Raw genomic sequence first — 17,319 nt, forward strand, 5'->3', positions numbered from 1 at the left:
ATCCTTGGTAAGGGATGCAAAGAAAAAGAGCAAAAAGTTCTTTCCTTATGTAAACTCTAGAAGGAAGGGGATGAATCAGATTGGTCCACTTGATATCAATGGGTCAACTGTTGATGATCCTGCTCAGGTAGCTAACAAACTAAATGAATATTTTGCATCGACATTCACACATGAGGAGTTATTCAGCGAGGGGAATGCCAGAGGTGTATTCAACTCTAGCAGTAAGCTACAGAATCTTGAAATAACTGAGAGTAAAGTGGAGGAGAAATTGTTGAAGATAAACACAAGAAAGGTACCTGGGGTGGATGGTATCTATCCAGTTATATTAAAGGAGGCAGCAAAGGAAGTAAGCAAACCTTTAGCCATAATTATGAGAGCTTCCTTGGACTCAGGGGAGGTACCCACAGACTGGAGATGTGCAAATGTGACCCCAATTCACAAAGGAGGATCAAAGGCTGACACAAGTAATTATAGACCTGTGAGTTTAACTTCTGTTTCAGGAAAATTAATGGTGGCACTGGTTGAAGCAGCACTGCAGGATCATCTAGACAAGACTTCAGTTATAGCTCGGACACAGCATGGTTTTGTTAAGGGGAAGTCTTGCCTAACCAATTTGATTGGATACTATGATGCAGTCACAAAAGAACTGGATGCAGTGAATAACTTTGATATTATATACTTGGATCTTAGAAAGGCTTTTGATACTGTTGCATATGGAAGACTGCTGCACAAATTTGGAGCAGTGTGGCATTGGAGGCAAATTGCTGCTATGGATAAAGGGGTGGTTGAGGTCTCCCCCTCAACCACCCCTTTATCCGTAGCAGCAATTTTCCTGAGAGACAGAGAGTGGTAATCAATGGACACTGCTCATCGTGGACTAATGTTATTAGTGGAGTCCCTCATTGTTCAGTGTTGGGTCCATTATTGTTTTTTGTATTTATAAATGATATTGATGATGGTATATCAAGCTTAATGTCAAAGTTTGCAGACGATACGAAGGTTGGCAGGGTTGTCAAGGACACTACTGACACCATGCTTCTGGAAAGGTTGAGCAGATGGGCTGAGAGGCGGCAAATGAAGTTTAACATTGACAAATGTAAAGTACTACATATGGGAAACAGCAACCCCAGAGCAATGTATCAACTCTGTGGTACTACACTGACAGTGGTAGAGAATGAAAAGGACCTGGGGATAATTGTGCAGGCAGATATGAAGTTCTCTGAGCAGTGCAAATGGGCTGCAAGAGTAACTCGTGGTGTCTTTTCAATGATATACAGGAATTTTTCTAGTAGGGATAAGGAGGTGATTATTCCCATGTATAAGGCAATGGTCAGGCCACACATTGAGTACTGTATACAGGTCTGGAGGCCTCATTTCAAGAAGGATGTAGAGCTGCTGGAACGAGTACAGTGAAGGGCAACAAGATTAGTGGCTGGAACAAAGAGTACTCTTACGAAGAAAGGCTTAAGTTTTGCAAATTACAGTGTCTGGAGACTAGGCACCAGCGAGGTGATCTGATAGAGGTGTATAAAGCTTTGAATGGTTTGAGCATGCTCAATGCTGATGGGATTCTTCCTCTTGCTCAGAATAATCACCTGAGAGGGCATAAATTTAAATTGAGGCAAGACAGATGTATAATAGACGTGCGGAAATTTGCCTTTAGCCAGCGGGTAGTTTGTTGGTGGAACAGACTTCCATTGCTTGCCTTGGAAGTTGATAGCCTAAACAAATTTAAGGCTCTGCTGGACAGGTATTTCGATCGAATGGAGGGGTGAAGTGGAAGTGAGGTTTTTTTTTTTTTTTTTTTGGCTGATGCTGCATAAACTTGCTTTCTTGCATCATATACCTCTACTAATGCTAACTGCCTCACTACCAAATTATCAAAATTATTGTTGAAAGTTTCTGTTGTTCTGTAAATCATGGATCTTGAGAGTGCTAGAATAACAATTGACTTCAACTCTTCTGCTGAAACTTTTATTCTTTCATGCTTTGCATGTAATATCTCTTTGTTGAATCCTATCCATAATAGATCGTTTTACATTATATCAGTAAAATTTTGAAATGTGCAAAACATATAATACAGACATTAGTGTAGGTATTTATAAAAAAAATAAATAAATAACCTTACAGAAGAAAAAACAAGACATATGGACTAAAAGATGTTGAATTCTTTTTTTTTTCCCTAGTTTTAATATTATTTAACAAATTAAAGCATTTTATTATTTTCTAGGCTCCAAAGACCATTTTTATATTGATCTGAAAGATGAAGTTGTTAGAGGCTCCATTGTAATTCATGAAGGTAATTTGATGTGGCCACCTCCCCCACTGAAAGAAATTGTGCAGGAACCTGCTCCAAAAGCTGCCACACCAGATACAAAGCTTACCTCATCAGAACCCCCAAATTATTTCAGTATGGCCTTAAAAGATGCTCTTATGTATAGTGCAGGCAAGTAGCTTTAATCGTAGGATATGTTATTTGTTTTGGTAGTGATTTTATTTTTGATTTTTTTACACTACTGTTCAAGTGATAAATATCTTTTGTTTTTTTCCTTATGGCTGTAGACACACTCCTTATAACTCACCTGATTTGCTAATTCAGAAAGTATACTGGCATATCAAAATATTAGATACAGCAGTTAATAGTCTATTGGTTCACTTTTAGTGCTGATCAGAGCAACAGCCCTCCTTGGCACTGTAAGAGGATTTATTATTCTCACTAAGGTATCCTCTTCAGATCCCCCATATTTATTGGCAGTTGTTGTTGTTTTCAAATGTTCCAACAGGTTTATTGTATTAAAATCCAGTGACTTTTGAGGTCAAAAAGTGACATATCTAATCAGATTGCTAGTCAGGTCATCATTACACAATCATTGCCATATCACTACCATGAATTTCAGGAAGAGTTAAGCTTGCAACAAAACTTAAGTATATATGTTTCAGTAAAAACCCAAAATCTGTTACTACCAGTTCTTACTAGTAAAAACTAGAAGCTTCTAACAGCATTCGACAAAACTAGTTTTTACTAGTAAGATCTAGAAACCACTTTGTCTGTTGGTAAAAACCTGAATACAAAGTGCAACTCCTAGTATTTTCTGAAATTTTTAGTAAAAACTAGTTCTTACCAAAACACCTTTCAGTATAAGTTACTTCTTATCACTTACCTTTTAGAAAAAAACTAGTTCCTACGAAATTGCTGTTAGTTAATCTTGGCACTAGATTATTCAAGTGAAAGAAATATGTTGTTGTTTTTTTTAAAATAGACTTTCATTTGAACTAGTTAAGAAAAGGTTAGGTTATTTTATTCTATCAATGCAGGAGAGATTCATGGACATTGTCCATAATACTGAATATACCATATTGTATATTATAGATTATGAAAACTATTTTATAGTTGAATCTGTTCCAAATTGGTGGTATAAACTAAGGTTAGGTTATTTTATAACTATAGATTATTCTATACTATAGTATTTTATTTTATACTATTTTATAACTAGATTATGAAAACTATTTTACAGTTGAATCTGTCCTAATTTGGTGGCATAAACTAACCTAACTGTTTTTAACTAGTTCAAAATGAAAGTCTGTTAAAAAAAAAACAAACAAACAAAAAAAAAATCATATATTTATTTTGCTTGAATGATCCAGCACCAAGAGGGAGAAAAGTTCTACTGCAAACAAATGTTAGGTTTCCTAGACTGTATATCATATTCCTGCCAGCTGTGCTCACTTGCAAAACAGCATTCGCTCTAATGCAAAATCATCGTGATTAGCAGTCAATCACTGTGAAGCATTGGGTGGAGCTACATATCTCCATTGCTTTTTGTTGCAAAGATGCATGGGTAAAAGCCTTGTATTAAAAAAGATTAACCCATTTGTTTATACTCCAGCACGATCACCAGGTCAGTAGAGTTTACAGTAAATCATCAATACAAACATTAATCGTATTCAACAGTCATGGGTTAGAATCCCGATCCACTCAAAGAGCTTGTGCTACTGCACTCTCGTTACTGACCACTCAACTCTGTCATGCATGTTTACAGCATCCTTGTGGTTTTCTCTAACTGAAATATTCAAAGGAACTAATTTTTATTAAAAGGTACACAGTAAGAACTAGTTTTTACTAAAAATCTAAGAAAATATTAGGAGTTGCACTGTACTTGGGTTTTTACCAGCATGTGCAGTGATTTCTAGTTCTTGTAAAAACTAGTTTTGTTCGAAATACGAAGGTCTTTCAGATAACAGTAGAGGAGAAAAAGCACTATGTACTGGAACTTAAGAACACGTTTGAGCTTCTGCAGACTGTTCAGGACCAAGATATTGACGAGGATTACTACAACTTTCTGAAAGTGATAAAGCTCGAGAAACCTATAGGTAAAAATAAATCCAAAAAGAAAAAATTAGCCAAGAAACACTTGTCACGATGAACCAAAGCCGACAGATGAAGAGCAAGATAAACAGTGACAAAGATAAAATTGAGTATACTGAGTTATGCAAAGCTATTAGAAGGAGACTCAGAGAGGACATAAGATTTAACACAAGAAAAGTAGAACAAGCATTAAGGGAAAACAAAGGACTTAAATCAGCGGCCATGAGCAGTAATACAGAAAGACAAATGTTATGGAAACTGAAGAATAGAGATGGTGTACTTATAAATAGGAGAGAAGGCATTTCAAATAGTAGAAGACTACTATAGAGAATTATACAAGGAGCGAGGGAATGATGAGCAGTGGGGAAGATGGATCGCAAATTAGTAATATATATGACATTCCTGATGAGGCAGAACATGTGTTGAAGAAAATGAAGGATTAGAAAGCCCCGGGGGAAAATGAAGTTACTGTAGAGTTGTTAAAATTGGGAGGAAGAGACACGACACAAAAACAGACCAGACTCTTCACAAAATGCATTAGAAAAGGTGTGACGCCTAAGCAGTGGAATAATGCAACCATAGTTTTGCTGCATAAGAAAGGAGATAAATCAGAAATTGGAAATTATAGACCAATTAGCTTGTTATCCCACATCTACAACTTGTTCACAAGGGTCATTACTAACAGATTAGAAAGAATACTTGATGAGAATCAACCAAAAGAGCAAGCTGGCTTTAGGACAGGATTCTCAACTATGGATCACCTTCATGTAATATCACAGCTAATGGAGAAAGCAAATGAATATAAAACACCATTATGCCTGGCATTTGTGGATTATGAAAAGGCATTTGACTTCATACAGCATAAGGCAATGTTTCGGGCACTGGAAAGACAACGCATTGATACCCCATATATTATGATTTTGAAGAAAATATATGAGAGTGCTACCTCCTTTATTAGACTAGACAAAGACAGTAGGAAATTTAAAATTGAGAAAGGAGTTCGACAAGGAGACACAATATCTCCGAAGCTGTTTACTGCTGCCCTTGAGGAAGCTTTCAGAAGATTAGACTGGTCACAGAAAGGAGTTAATATGAATGGAGTGTACCTAAATAATTTGTATTGCGATTTGCAGATGACATTGTGATCATAAGCCATGATCCCAAAGAATTAGAGGAAAATCTTAATCAGTTATGCAGAGTTAGTATGGATTTTGGAATAAAGATGAATATGGCTAAAACAAAAGTAATGATAAACAAGTATGCCACAGAAATGGATATAATCATTGAAGGAGCAGTAATTGAAAAGGTGGAGTCATATACTTATCTGGAACAAGTCATTAGCTGTAATAATGATAAATGGCTGGAAGTCAAGAGCTAATGGCTGGATATCATTCAGAAATATAGTCACATACTGAGGAGAAATATCCCAATTTATCAGAAATGTAAATAATGAACCAATGTATCCTCCCCACCATGACTTCTGGAAGTGAAACCTAGGGACTCACCAAAAGAATGGAAGAGAAGCTGAGAACTACAGAGTGAACAATGGAACAAATTATATTAGGAATCAGACTGTTAGATAAGAAGAGAAACACATTGATTAGGCAGCAAAGTCAAGTAAAGGACTTTCTTATCAAAACTAAAGAACTAAAATGGTCTTGGACAGGACACATAGCTCAAATAAATTATGGCAGATTGACTAAGAAAATGACAGAATGGTACCAAAGACGAGCCAGAAGGAAACCTGGAAGACAAGGACGGAGATGGACTGATGAAATTTGTGAGTTCGTGGGTAGTAAATTGATGGCCATTGCATAAAACAGAAGGAACTGGAAAGTTGCTGGAGAGGCCTTCATCCTGCAGTGGCTTGAGAATTTGGCTGACCATGATGATGATTTGTCGAATGCTGTTAGGAGTTTTTAGTTTTTACTAGTAAGAAGTGGTAGTAATGAATTTGGGTTTTTGCTCCAAGACATATAAAATATATACAGTGACCCCCACTTAACGCTGATAATTCATTCGTTCCTGAAAAACAGAGCGCTAAGTGAATCAGCAGTAAGCGAGCATCATATTCCCTTAGTGTAACATATGTATTTGTGAGTCATGGTCTATGCCATAGGATATTTCCTAATCAATAATAAATGGTAGCAAAAAGATGCACAAATGTCAGTCGAAATATTTAATATTAAAAATTTGTACATATAAAATATTCTCCATTACATACATATATAATTATGTGGTAAGTAACTACATTACGTATCAAAATTAAACTTAAAATCATGAATTTATTAATCCGATGGTTGTGGGCTGTCGAGTTTTCGTAACTTTGTTTGATTTTGGGTTGTACTTTGGCCGTCTTCCTAGTATGCTGAAAGGGGTTTTATTTTGAAATCTCCGCAGTGTTACCACCCGCCAATAAAGTCAACCAGTCCTTCACTGCTTTGAAGCCTGGCACGTTTTTTTTTTTTTCTTCTTTCGATATGAAACTTCTTTTAGGCATTCGTTTCCAAAACAGTCCTGTTTCATCTGTGTTAAAAACTTGTTGAGAAGTTTAACACCACTCTTCAATAATTTTTAGAAGTTCTTTTTTGAAAGTTTCTGCTCGTTCTTGATCTGCACTTACTCATTCTCCCTGGATTTTAAATCTATCTTACCAGCCCTTACTAGCTTTAAATGGTTCCACATTTTTTTTTTTTTTTTTTAAAGGTCAGCTTTCATCAGATCATCATATAGTCTAATCGCTTTTTCTTTAATAATACAGTAGAGACTCAATTTTCTGGGATAGATGGTAAAAAAAACAAATCCCGGATAATAGGTTTCCCGGTTAATCCAAAAATACAAAAGTCCCCGATGTACGTAAGAGATACATTCCGGGACTTACTTCGTTGAGTTTTATGTAACTCGGGAATGACTAATAACATATTGCTACTGTATTATTATTGACAAATTTGAATTCCATGCAATACTTGTTAATGTTTTGCCATTTTGATACATCCTTATTATAATGATTCCTTAGAGATTTAACAGATGCACCGTTTTCAAACTTTTGAATAATTTCAAGTTTTTGTTTAACTGAAAAAGCAACTCTTTTGTGTTTGTCCATCATTTTTGTGATTTCTAAACAAAAAAAAAAAAAAAAAAAAATTACTATAAAAAAAATTCCGACATCCCTGACATAAGTAACAAAACAAAATGTCTTTTTGCACTGCAACGGAACACAACAATCGATGTGATGCACTAAAACAGACTAAACATTTCTTCTCTCTCTCTCTCTTTTTTTTTTTTTTTTTTCTTTTATTTTTTTGAACGGCGGATGTGAAGACAGTGGGATTTCAAGATAATAGGTACACTAATCTCTCAATGACGACTTATAATGCTGCTTGTCGCTTATTTACGACTTGCAAAATATCTGTTTATACCTATTCTAGTTATTACTTGAATTTTATGATTTCTGGTTGATTATTATTTTTTTTAATTTGGAGCCTTGAAGTGTCCCTGTTAATCCGATCCCGGTTAATCGAGAGTCTGCTGTATTTAACTTAATGGAATTGTGCATTGGATATTATCGTCAATAAAATTATTTAGAAATCTCTCCATTTCAATTATAATAGCCGGCCCAATTGCTTGCAGTGGAACAGCCATCTTTCCCGCTACTAAAGTTAATTCTTTATTTTTTTATAATTGTTCTTACAGTGGAACCTGCCAGTCCTAAATTATCGCACACATCCACTTGTCATTGAACAGAATTGATTCACTTCAAAACGTATAATTTAATTTTCAAATTCAGTATTTTTCTTACCTTAGTAGGATTCGTACGGTGTCCAGACGTTGTTTTTTTTTAATTCTTATCTGCCATTATTAATCTACAAAAATTTATCTGCGTTGCATTAATTATGATAGTGTTCGAGTAAACTGTCAGTTACGTATGATGTCTAACACTGTACCGAGTGATGACTAGACTTCGGATAAATGCATATAACGCAAATATTACAAGCAATATACTTGATCATTTTTTAAAATGTTGATCTCGGAACTACGTAACAAGTCACCATAGTGCAATTAAATTAGCATGGGAGAAAATTTCACAAGTCAGCGTGCAAAACTTTGCTATTCATTTTCAAGTTATCGACTACATCAGATGAAACGTTTTCATTAAACATGCCAAAAATTCAATCTGTATGCTGGTAAAAGAGCATTATAGTGATTTGTGACAGAGTTAGAGTGAGATATGGGTTATAATATGAAAGCAGCATTATAGTGATCAGCGTAGACCGAATCGTGTTATAATGAGGGCCTGTATACATATATATAGTTTTTGCTTTATAGAGCTACAAATATTTTTGTAAGAGTTTATTTTATAAGACACGATTTACTGAATCTCATAACAGGAGCTGCCTGGCTATTATTTCCCTATGATGTTTTGCTGTTAAAGCTGGATAGCAGTCATCCTAAGGTATTGCAACTCTTGGCTAACCTTTGAGGCATCTCTGCTGTCTTCTGATGATATCACACTTGCATTGCCATTCTTGAAACATTTAATTTTAAAGGCCTGGAAACTTCATTCAAGGCTATATGAAAACTTAAGCACCTTGATACAAACAAAAAATTGCTTACTTTCCTTCAATTTCTACAATAGCATTACCATTAGTTGAGGCATATGATGCAAGAAAGCAAGCTTATAGAGCATCAGCCAAAAAAATAAATAAATAAAAAAAATTAAAAAAACCCTTTCTATTTCACCCATCCGGTCACTTCAAATGTTTGTCTAGTTCAGCCTTAAATGTATTTAAGCTATCAACTTCCACAACAACAGATGGAAGTCTGTTCCAGCAGTCAACTACCAACTGGCTAGTATCCCATCAGTATTGAGCTTGCTCAAACCATTCAAGCCTTGTACGCTTCAATCAAATCACATGAGCAGGTGCCTAGTCTCCAGATGCTGCAACTTAAAGAATTTAAGTATCTTCTGGTAAGAGAACCCCTTTGTTCCTCTCAATATTAAAAATTTGTTGTCTTGTTGCCCTTCTCTCTACTCATTCTAGTCTTGTGAAAATACCAGTATTATATTCATTTTGCTGCTGTCCCACTAAATGTAAAGGTCCTATTAATACCATTCATCATCCACTTTCACTCTTCCATTTTAACTTGTTTGCTGCTATCTGTATTTGAGAGAGTGTGCATTTAATGTACTGTAATTTTAAAAATGTTTCAGCCATCCTCAATTTCTGAAACATTTTTAAAAATGTTTCAGAAATTGAGATTCTGACATCTTCAATATTCATAAGAATTCATAACTAAACGTGAACGCTTACTTTTAAGCTGAGCTGTAAATCAGAGCAAAACTCAAAAATGTATTGAAAGTTTACTCTATGTACATAAATTAACCTCAACACAAGCTAAAAAACAAATACAAATGTGTACCAAGCTGTAAACAAAAATGAATCATTGATGCTGATAGTGCAGAGTTCGATCAGTGCCAGCAGAATCGAGCAAATCATACTTCTGTACCGCTTGTATGCTAACCACATATATATATTACAGCACTTGGGGTACTGTTGAATGCTTATATGCGTTGACACAGTGAACATGTTAGCACAGTTCTGACATGAGCTAACAAGCTAGAAGTTTTCAGAGCCACTAACGCTGCTATCGAGGCAGTGTTAGGTGGTCAGAAAACTGCTAGCTTGGGAGGATTCACAGACTGAAAGATAAACAGTAGCTGCAAGCAGAGGTGAAATTAATTCTTGAACTGCTGCTATTAGAATGAGCAGCAGCCTGGAAAGCAAAGTGCTGGGGATTTCAAAGATTGCAGGGAGTCATCATGGAATAAGTAAATACATGGGTTGTGTTAGGGTAACTAAGAGCAAGAACAGCTGCATGTATACTTGAATGTACATCAATGCTAGGAGTATAGTAAATAAATTTGATGAATTTGAATTGCTGGTCAAGATATCAAAGGCAGATATTGTTGGGATATCGTGGGAACTGGGTGCTGCCGTAGCCAGGTGGGCAGGAGCAGCAGTGCGTAGCACACACACTTCTTGATTAGACCGTGGTTCAAGTCCGTTACCACCAAATACGGAGGATGCAGAAAGGTCAGGGAATGACCACCACATATCCCCGGAGCAATATGGCCTTAGTTGCTAATGCTCCTAAAAACCAAATAACAAACAAAAATAACAAAAACAATCGTGGGAAGTGAGGAGGGGTAATGCAGTTAGTAACACAAAATCTAAGGAAGTACATCCAGTTAACCTAGATGGGCAGTGCAATGTTGAGTCAGTTTGGTGTGACATAAGCACTGGAAAAGCAAAAATGAGAGTACGAGTGGCTAGATGTAATGACTCTGACGAATATACTGAACAGCTGTACAGAGATATAGAGAGGACCAGTAAATCAGAATGTCTTATAATAGGGGATTTTAACTTCCCAGATATTGACTGGACCTTGTAGGTTCATCACTCGAACACTAGCACTTTTATGGATTAATTATATGATTGTTTTCTAACATAGCAGCATATATGAGGGGCAACCAGAGGAGATCTGATTATCAGCAGTTATTATTCATGCATTAAGAATCTGCAGATAAAGGAACTACTAGATGGCAGTGATCACAATGTATGGATGTGGGATTTACTTAAAGATGTAAGGACCATTGGTGGAAAAGGAAGAGTTTTTGCTTTCGTAAAGGTGACTAAAATGATCTCAGACAGTTTTTAAATTCTATACAGTGGGATCAACTGATGATGTTACCAACTGTAAATTCTAAATGGGAAGCATTCAAAGAATTAATCATGGAAGCTACCAGGCTTTTCATACCAACTAAGAAATACTGTTCAAGATTTAGCCTTAAATGGATGTCAGATGAGCTAATGAGAATAGTGGCAGAGAAGAAACATGCATGGGATGCATATAAATGATCAGGTGACACACAAGCCTATGGCAGATATAAGTTAGTCTGTAATCAAGTCACAAAGGAGGTTAGGAAAGCAAAGTCAGATTACGAGAAATCTTTAATAAGGGGTGCAAAGAAAAATAGCAAAGACTTCTTTACTTATATAAACTCTAGAAGGAAGGTGATGAATCAGATTGGTCCACTTGAATCACTGGTTTGACTGTTGATGATCCTGCTGAGGTCGCTGACAAACGGAATGAGTATTTTGCATCTATAATCACACATAAGGAATTCTATAGGAAAGTGGAGGCCAGAAGTTTATTAAACTCTTAACAGGGAGCTAAATGATTTTGTAATAACTGAGATCAAAGTGGAATTGAAATTGTTGAAATGAAACATAAGAAAAGCACCTGTGGTAGATGTGATCTCTCCAATATATTAAAGAATGCAGCAAAGGAAGTAAGCAAACCCTTAGCCATAATTATGAGAGCATCCTTGGACTCAGAGGAAGTCCCAATGGACTGGGTAAATGTATCCCCAGTTCACAAAGGGGGGGGGATCAAAGTGTGACACGAGTAATTGCAGATATGTTAGTTTTAAGTTCTATTCGAGGGAAAATATTGGAGTCACTGATTAAAGAAGCATTGCAGGATCATCTGGACAATACTGCAGTAATAATTCAGACATACCATGAGTTTGTTAAGGGGATCTTATGTCTAACCAGTTTGATTGGCTACGATGATGTGATTACAAAGGTACTAGATGAAAAAAAATAATTTTGATATAATATAATTGAATTTCAGGACACCTTTTGATACTGTTGCACATGAAAGACTACTGTACAAATCGGAGCATTATGGCATTAAGGGCAAGTTGCTACAATGGATAAAGGGATGGTTCAGTGGGAGAAAACAGAGTGTTAATCAACGATCACTGATCTTTGTGGACTTATGTTATTAGTGCAGTCTGCAGGGTTCGGTGTTAGGCCCATTGTTGTTTTGTATATTTATCAGTGGTGCCTCTGTAGCTAGGTGAGCAGGAGCAGCAGCAGTGCGTAGCACACACTTCTTGATTAGACCGGGGTTCGAGCCCGTGCCCACCAAATACAGAGGATGCGGAAAGGTCAGGGAATCACCACCGCATATCCCCGGAGCAATATGGCCTTAGTTGTTAATGCTCCTAAAAACCAAATAACAAACAATAATAAACATATTTATTAGTGATATTGGTGAAGGTGTATCAAGCTTAATGTCCAAGTTTGCAGATGATACAAAGGTTGGCAGGGTTGTTAATGACAGTATACTATTGAAACAGGATCTAGGAAAGTTGGGCAGATGGGCTGAGAAGTGGCAAAGAAGTTTAACATTGACAAATACAAAGTACTTCATATGAGTAGCAGTAACCCAGAGTAATGAACCAATTGTGCAGTGCTAAACTCTTGGTAGTGGAGAATGAAAAAGACCTGGCAATAATTGTGCAGTCAGATATGAATAAATAAATATTCGAGACAGGCTGCTGGAGCTGGTTATGGGGTCTTGTCGATATTATACAGGTATATTGCTAGCAGGGATATGGATGTGATTATCCCTTTGTATAAGCAATGGTCAGGCCACACCTTGAGTACTGTGTCCATGTCTGGATGCTTCGCTTTAGGAGGATGTAGAGCTGTTAGAAAAAGAGAAGGGCAACAAGATTAGTGGAGGGGAACAAAGGGGTGCACTTACCAAAAAAAGGCTAAAATTCTGTAAATTGCAGTGTCTGTAGACTTAGGCACCTGTGAGGTGATCTGATTGAAGTGTATAAAGCTTTGAATGTTTTCAGCAGGCTGAGTGTTGATGGGATTCTTCCTCTCATTCAAATTACGAACCTGATGGGGCATAAATTCAAATTGAGGGAAGAGTTGTAGAATAGATGTTTGGAAATTTGCCTTTAGCTGGCGGGTGGTTGATTGCTGGAACAAACTTCTGCTTGTCGTTGTGGAAGTTGATTGCTTAAATAAATTCGAGGAAGAACGGGACAAACATTTTGAAATGAATGGATAGGTGAAATTGAGAAGTTTTTCCCTCTTTTTTTTTTTTTTTTTGGCTGATACTGTATAAGCTTGCTTTCTTGAATCATATGACGTTTAGGAATGTGCAATGAGTGCATCCGCAGTTGGCTTTAGGAATCAAGTATTTTTTCCCATTTAGTATTTGATGTTCTACTATCATATTTTTTTACTGTCCTGTTATTTTTCTTTCTTAGTAGTGCTACTTTTTTTTTTTTTTTTTTTTTGCTATCATGTTTAAGCAAAAATTCAGAATATCATATTCTTCAATTGGTAAGTGAGCTTTAACAAGTCTCACTGGGCATTGTGCATACTCTGCATTCCCAATTATCCAAATTAGATTCATTCTATACTGCATTACATTACAAATGGATGGTGCTGTTCTAATGAGTACTTTTGTAGGCTCCTCCTCCCAATTTCATGTTCCAGAGCTTAAAATAATATTATGCCTCGATGGCATGATTGTAGATTAATTTTGGAATTATGGATTTGTTTGTTTAAAAAAAAAAAAAAAAAACTTTTAAAGCATTAGTCTCTATAGTTTTTGAGAGATATAACAATGTTCTGTCTTTTTAATTAAGTTACATCACATTTCATATAGGGGTTTGAGCCCGTGGCCACCAAATACGGAGGACACGGAAAGGTCAGGGAATGACCACCGCATATCCCCGGAGCAATATGGCCTTAGTTGCTAATGCTCCTAAAAAAAAAAAAAAATTTCATATAAGAAATTTAGATTTTGTGTAAATGTTTGTTTTGGCAATGAATACTTTGCCCTGAAATACTATTTCTTTATTTTCAAGAGAAGGGTGCCAATATGTTGAGATGACCCAATTTTCTTTTTTTTATAAGGCAGTAAGTATAGCATTAGTAGAGGTATCTGGTGCAAGAAAGCAAGCTTATATAGCATCAGCCAAAAAAAAAAAAAAAAAAAAAAACACCCGTTTGATCTATCCATTCTCTACAGATGTTTGTCTGGTTCAGCCTTGAATTTATTTAAGCTGTCAACTTTCACGACAGATGGAAGCTTGTTTCAGCAATCACCCACCCACTGTCTAAAGGCAAATTTCTGCACATCTATTCTGCAACTGTATGTCCTCAGTTTGAATTTATGCCTCCTCAGGTGTGGAATCTGAGGAAAAGGAAGAATCTGATCAGCGTTGAGCTTGCTCAACCATTCAAGGCTTTATACATTTCATTCAGATCACCACGCAGGTGCCTCAGCTCCAGACTGCAATTTGCAGAACTCAAGCCTTTCTTTATAACTGCAACACTAATCTCGTTGCATTTCTCTTTGCTCGTTCCAGCAGATCTACATCTTTCCTAAAATGAGACCTCCAGACCTGTATGTAGTACTCAAGGTGCAGCCAGACCATATATAGGGATAATCACCTCCTTATCCCTTCTAGCAAAATTCCTATATGTCATTGACAAGACACCATGAGCTACTCTTGCAGCCTTTTTGCACAGCTCAGAAAACTTCATATCTAACTGCACAATTACACCCCGAGTCTTTTTCATTCTCCACTACCCTGAGAGTAGTACCACACAATTGGTATGTTACTCTGGGATTATTGCTGCCTATATGCAGCACTTTGAACTTGTCAATGTTAAACTTCATTTGCCACCTCTCAGCCCATCTGATCAATTTTTCCAGATCCTGTTGCAGTAGCATATTGTTGTTACTATCATTAACAACCCTACCAACCTTCATATCGGCTGCGAACTTGACCATTAAGCCTTATATACCTTCATCAATATCATTGATAAATACAGAAAACAACAATGGCCCCAACACGGACCCCTGGGGAACTCCATTAATAACATTAGTCCATCAAGAGCAGTGTCAATTGATTACCACCCTCTGTCTTCTCCCACTCGACCATCCTTTTATCCATTGTAGCAACCTGCCCTTAATGCCATACTGCTACAACTTGTACAGTAGTCTTCCATGTGCAACAGTATTAAAAGCTTTCTTAAAATCCAAGTATACATGATATATGAAAATTATTTTTTGCATCCAATTCCTTTGTGACCACATCATAGTATCCAATCAAATTTATCAGACACGACTTCCCTTACAAACACATGCTGTGTCTGAACTATAAACGAACAGTCCTGTAATTATTCATGTCACCTTTCAATCCCCCTTTGTGAATTGGGGATACATTTGCATATCTGCAGTCTGTGTGGACCTCCCCTGAGTCCAAGGATGCCCTAGTAATCCTGGCAAAGGGTCTGCTTACTTCCTTTGCTGCCTCCTTTAATATAACTGCATAGGCCCTATCCACCTCAAGATCCTTCCTATTGTTTAACTTCAACAATTGCTCTCCACTATGCTCCCAGGTATTATAAAATCCTTTAATTCCATGTTACAGTTTGATAAACTTCTGGCATTCTCGGCCCCGAGTGCCAAGCGATAGTGACAAGCGATTTTCTCAGTGATCTATAGAGTGCCCTTATTAAAGAAAAAGTTTTATTTGATTTTTAGTGTCTTTTTCTATTTAATTTACTTCCAGTTGTTCTGTGCTTAAAGTATTGAGTAAGAACACAGAAAGGAAAACAACCTTTCTTTATTTAGTATATATATTTTACTAATAACAAACAACTAACTTCTACAACCGCTTGGTCACTGGTGGCACCGCTCCTGCCTCCACGTGGCGGGGCTGGTAACCTGGGGGATAAGACAACCCCCGGGGCTAAAAGGAGCAGAGATGGAAACAAGTGATTTTCCACGCTTAGAGCCGAAGAGCTCTCAATTAAATGAGACACACGACACTGACCATGACTCCTCTATCTCAAAGAGAATGAAGAAAGACACTGGCAGACAGGAATTACCAGCCTTCCTGATTATACATTCTCTGTCAACGCAACCTGTCGGCAAGCTCTCCCCCTTCACCATTCAGAGATGCCTAGAACATGCTGCAGGTTCACCAAAAATGGTGAAATGTCTTCAATCTGGAGATTTGTTAATAGAGACCACCAATTCTAGACATTCTGAGCTACTACTACGTCTGACATCCTTGAGTGGAATCCCAGTTCAAATCACACCACACACCACCCTCAATTCTTCAAAGGGAGTGATCACTGAATGGGATTTATTGAACATCCCCGAAGATGAAATAGTTCAAGAACTTAAAGAACAAAACGTCACTCAAGCAAAAAGGATCATGATCCGAAAAGATGGCAATTTAGTCCCTACCCGGAGTATAATTTTAACATTCAGTTCTCCAAATCTACCATCTTCAGTCAAGGCAGGATATTTAAACTGTCGCGTTCGGCCCTATATCCCGAACCCCCTAAGATGTTTTAAATGCCAGAAATTTGGCCATTCCCAGATAGCATGCCGTGGAGATGCAACTTGTGCAAACTGTGGGGGTAAAACTCATACACAAACAGAATGTAAGGCACCAACTCCACAGTGTCCGAATTGCAAAGGCAACCATCCCGCTTATTCCAAAGACTGCGACCTCTAGAAGTTGGGGAAAAAAATACAAAAATATAAAATTGAAAATAAGGTTTCCTATCAAGAGGCAAGAAAACAAGTAAAATTAAGTATGCCGAAACACACCTATGCTACTGCTACACACAGTCACCAATCAGTAGCATGTCAGACTGAAGTGACCATTCCTCCAGACACATCGATCTCCAACTGGGCTCGGTTAGTCCTATCTAATGAACATCCATCTCCACCAAACGTAGTAGACCAATGCAGTAATACACCACTAACAGTTCCATCCCAGAGACCTCCCCGTTCTCAAGCAGTAGATAATTTACAGAAATCAGATCCTGTTGAGGCAAAGCAATCTCATATATCAAGCATGGACACTGATGACATAACTAATCAGGATCTGCTGGAGATACATGCAAATGGAGATATGGAAGAAATTAATGACTCAGAACGCCCCAATTTTTTAAGAAAAGAAAAATCAAAACTCGAAAGAGGTAAACAAGCCACCCACAAAAAACAGACAGACTCAACTTCCACCCACAGAACCAAATAATGGAACA

At 37.0% G+C, this 17,319-nt stretch overlaps 1 protein-coding gene across 2 annotated transcripts in view; it reads left to right on the forward strand.

The window, feature by feature from the left end:
* LOC150085480 (NAD(P) transhydrogenase, mitochondrial-like) overlaps positions 1-17,319 on the forward strand; it is a 445,310-nt gene that overhangs the window by 150,710 nt on the left and 277,281 nt on the right. For both annotated transcript variants that reach the window (XM_090374063.1, XM_090374062.1), the window contains exon 6: positions 2,231-2,446. In XM_090374063.1, coding sequence (XP_090230189.1) covers positions 2,231-2,446 — 216 coding nt within the window. The remainder of the gene's footprint in view (positions 1-2,230; positions 2,447-17,319) is intronic.

This window comes from Mastigoproctus giganteus, chromosome 5, assembly GCF_048544385.1.
Source record: "Mastigoproctus giganteus isolate SK-2022 chromosome 5, ASM4854438v1, whole genome shotgun sequence".
NCBI lineage: Eukaryota > Metazoa > Arthropoda > Arachnida > Uropygi > Thelyphonidae > Mastigoproctus > Mastigoproctus giganteus.